Raw genomic sequence first — 4550 nt, 5'->3', positions numbered from 1 at the left:
TCTCTCTCTCTCTCTCTCTCTCTCAGTCTCTCTCTCTCTCTCCTCGCAGCTGGACCCGGGTAGAGAGGCGGCCAGGTTTATGTTCTCCCCCCCCGGTGGTCCCTCTCTCTCTCTGGGGTGACGCCGCTGATGTATTGGGCGAGGGCCCTTAACCCTTTCACAGCAGGTTAACCCTTCACTGCCACACAACAGCAGCAGGTTAACCCTTTCACTGCCACACTGCAGAAGGATAACCCTTTACTATCACACTACGACGGTATAGCCGAGAAGTCGATGGAACGGCCGCGCTTTCATTAGCTCAGTGCTACTTCTGGTCTTATTGTTGTATAGGCCGTGATTTTGTCATTCGTTTTGCAGTAATAGACACTAGACCATGTTGTGTCGGATGTCCCTTATTTTGTATGGCAGCAGTGACGGAATTAAAGAGCATTTACTCAGACAATTATAGATAATTAAATTGGCAATTTTTTCTTTATATATATCTGATAATAATTTTAAAATATATATGGTTGAAAGTATACGTATAGGTCTATCATGTAAAATTACTTCTAGTTTCCCATTAATTGTGCAGAGTGTGTGGAGTCTGCATGAGGGTCATGGGCGGCGTGTCGTTGTGAAAACAGGACCTGATGGATGGTTGCTGAGGCCCTTGTTATTGCAATGTAGCCTCTCCTCTTTAATAGTAGCTAATTATACCCTCTGTGACTAGAGGGGGAGAGAGAGAGAGAGAGAGAGAGAGAGAGAGAGAGAGAGAGAGAGAGAGAGAGAGAGAGAGAGAGAGAGAGAGAGAGAGAGAGAGAGAGAGAGAGAGAGAGAGAGAGATAAGACCCCCCCCGTGCATTAATAACTGTCTGCAGAATGTAAACACAGCGGTCATAACCCGCGCGCATTAAACAGCGCGCGTGCGGGACGGGATTAAACCCAGCGCGCCACACATTCACCACTTTCAAAACGCCTGACCTCAAATAACAAACTTTTAAAACACACACAACAAGCATACCTCGGCTATTACGACGTTAATTTATTAAACGGTCGTGTAAGGAAAGACAGAAACTCCTTCGAACTTCCCACAAAATTTTACGCAAGATTTATACAAAAACCAACAACAACAACGCTATCAGAAGAACTGCATGTTTCGTTTCCACATCAGTTTGTTTATCCAACGACCACCACGTCCCGCGCAGTGTTGACTTTTAAATATGAAGGAAAACAAATAGATCTCCTCTCTTATCTGTCTCCGCGGAAGCGCCGAGACCTTTAGTGAAGGTGTGATAAGCCAGGTCAGGGCCTTACAGTGAGATAAAATAAAATAATAAAAGTCAGACTTACTTTAAGTATGATGCTAGAAATATATTTTATTTACATACAATCTGCTTATAGCCTCTGGAGACAGTGGGACACTTGAGTATTGCATGGGTCAATAATGTCACCACGCGGCCTATAATAAGAATCAGGCCTAATACACATGTGGAGAGAAAAGAATACAAAAAAAACATCCGAAGAGTATAAAAAAAAAACAATACAAAACACATGGGTCATCTTTGAACCGGCAAAGACAACGACGAGTGATAATAAAACACGTTATTTAAATAAAAGTCTGCTTCTCTTTATACGGGAACGCACGAGGTTATTCCCACTCAAATGATCACTTGGAGATGATGAGACGTTTGATTTCTGTCCGTCTGAAGAAAAATAAAAAGTATTGGTCTTATAGAAGAGATCAGGGGGTCTCCTTCAGGAGGCGGTGGTCCCGCATCAGGAGGCGGTGGTCCCACATCAGGAGGCGGTGGTCCCGCATCAGGAGGCGGTGGTCCCACATCAGGAGGCGGTGGTCCCACATCAGGAGGCGGTGGTCCCGCATCAGGAGGCGGTGGTCCCGCATCAGGAGGCGGTGGTCCCACATCAGGAGGCGGTGGTCCCGCATCAGGAGGCGGTGGTCCCGCATCAGGAGGCGGTGGTCCCGCATCAGGAGGCGGTGGTCCCGCATCAGGAGGCGGTGGTCCCACATCAGGAGGCGGTGGTCCCACATCAGGAGGCGGTGGTCCCGCATCAGGAGGCGGTGGTCCCACATCAGGAGGCGGTGGTCCCGCATCAGGAGGCGGTGGTCCTGCTTCAGGAGGCGGTGGTCCCCGCATCAGGAGGCGGTGGTCCCGCATCAGGAGGCGGTGGTCCCGCATCAGGAGGCGGTGGTCCCGCATCAGGAGGCGGTGGTCCCGCATCAGGAGGCGGTGGTCCCACATAACCTCGTTGTGTTCAGCAGCTCCTTCAGCTCGTTCTCCGGTTTACCGGCCACCATGAAAGGCCACGTCTGCAGAGAAACATCAAACATATGAAAACATGTCAAATTACGAAATGACACTGGCAGGCCAATCAGATTCGCAAATCGCCGAACTCCGTTGTAGAAAGATAACAGGCTCCCGGCAGGAATACTTGCTGACGACAAACAAAAAGAACAACTGCAGTACAAAAAGCCAGATCCCATATTATTCCCAAATGCGTTTGATATACTATCGAATTATAACCCTTAGATATAGGAGGCCATTCATATTCAAGCTCTACACGAATCTTTTATAATCCGTTTAAAATAACTCAAAGCATGTGGGTCTCTGCAGTAATAATATTGTTTAACATTGCTTTATCCATATAGTAAGACCACCTTCAGTATTGCAGAATTGATCTATTATTCTCTTTTATGAGGGATATTGATTGGGCCTGTAGTGTTTGGTCTCTTTATTATTTTTCACTTTTTTTTTATGAAGCACAATCTCATACAGAACCAAGCATTTAACCATAATGTTACCTTTGGTGACAAATAACTTGAAACGTGTGCATAAATTGTGGGCTATAGACGTGCATTATGTACTTCCACTTTATAGTTTCTCTATATATGCATAACGCATTGTGGTTTAACCAAACACGTGTGTCGGAACGAAGAGAGAACAATCTTAGAGCATCTTCCTACAGACAGACATACCTGCAGCCCCATGGAGGCCCGTATGATATAGTCACCTTATTGCCACCGCGGCTGCACGCACGTAAAGTTCACGCTATAGTGAGTTGTCCCTGTTCAATACAAGTCTGTCCGTGCATATCTTGTGTCTTACCTATTTTTCTTTTTCTATGCCTATTTTTATTATTGTATTTTGCACAATCAATGCGGGCACGACCACCCGCATTTGATTGATTGATTGATTGATTGATTGAAAATGTTATTAACAGATTGCAGAATGGGTACAATACAGTACAGCTCAATACACACAATTGTTAAGGGGATACAGACCAGAGAAAGACTTTCGTCTTGTTTACATCAGGGTCCGCCATTTTCAACTCATCATGATTGCACTGTATGCCCTGGTATGTATAATAATGTGACAAATAAACCTCTTGATTGTTGATTCTTGTCTGCATCATGTGGGTTTTGATTGATTGATTGAAAACTGTATACAGATTGCAGAATGGGTACAGTACAACAATACAGTAGGCCTACAGCTCAATACACACACTTGTTACGGGGATGCAGACCAGAGAATGACTCTCGTCTTGTCTGGGTTCATATTAACGGGATGATGACTCTCACCAGGTTCACGGGGTGGATATATCCATTCTCGTACTTGTCGGTGGCCAGGATCTGCCGCAGGTGCGCGATGTAGCTGGATGCCAGGCGCAGCGTGTCCAGCTTGGACAGCTTGGTGTCGGCGGGCACCCAGGGCAGCGCGCTCTTCAGGCGGCAGAAGGCCTTGGACAGCACGCGCATCCGCGCCCTCTCGCGCGCGTTCGCCGCGTTCCTCTGCACCTGCTTGCCGCCCTCATGCGCGACGCCGCCGCCGTTGGACGCGGTTTTCCTCGAAGAAGCCTTCTTCCTCTTCTTCTTGGGGCCGCTATCCTCCTCCTCTTCCTCCTCCTCCTCCTCCTCCGCGCTGTCGTTCGACGTCCCGGAGTCCCCTTTACCGGGAGAGCTGAACTTCAAGATGCCGTCCATGAACAGTTCGTCGTCTACGTCGCTGAGAGATCCGGTGGACATGATGGTGGTGCGGGACCGGGACCGGGACCGGGACCGGGACCGACTCTCGGGGGTCGAGGACGGTGGACGGGTGTCAACACATGTGGGGAGCCGCTGGCGACGCGCGTAGAGAGACGGGCTTATATCCGAGAAAGGATGGAGGAATAATAAGCCAAGGAGCGAGTTGATAAAGTGACCATGGATGAGGATGATGATGATGATGATGAGGGCGCAACCGTTGAACTGACTTTTTATCTTCTTCGTGCCCGGGGGGCGGGGCCGTGAGCGGGGAGGGGAGGGGAGGGGGCCGTCAGGAGGGGAGGGGGCCCAGTGAGTGGTGAGAAGTGAGAACTCTGCACAGGGAGAAGGTGATCAATGACTGTGATTATAGTCTTATAATGAGAAACTGCATTTACATTTGACATCTAGTCATTTAGCTGCACGCTTTTATCCAATGGGAGACCCTGATGTAAACAATAGACTCTGGTCTCCATCCCTTAACAATTGTGTGTATTGAGCCGTACACTGTATTGTACCCATTCTGCAATCT

The 4550-nt window shown here is 48.2% G+C and overlaps 1 protein-coding gene across 1 annotated transcript; it reads right to left on the bottom strand.

The window, feature by feature from the left end:
* Positions 1-2061: 2061 nt before the first annotated feature.
* On the bottom strand, positions 2062-4076 carry tcf21 (transcription factor 21). Its single transcript, XM_084313800.1, has 2 exons — positions 3578-4076; positions 2062-2308 (listed from the first exon to the last, which is right to left on the bottom strand). Exons 1-2 carry the CDS (start codon positions 4019-4021, stop codon positions 2219-2221), a joined length of 534 nt encoding a protein of 177 aa, XP_084169926.1. The 5' UTR covers positions 4022-4076; the 3' UTR covers positions 2062-2218.
* Between the last annotated feature and the right edge of the window lie 474 nt (positions 4077-4550).

This window comes from Notolepis coatsorum, assembly GCF_963971535.1.
Source record: "Notolepis coatsorum genome assembly, chromosome: 5".
Classification (NCBI taxonomy): domain Eukaryota; kingdom Metazoa; phylum Chordata; class Actinopteri; order Aulopiformes; family Paralepididae; genus Notolepis; species Notolepis coatsorum.
This window is presented reverse-complemented; position numbering and strand designations above follow the sequence as displayed.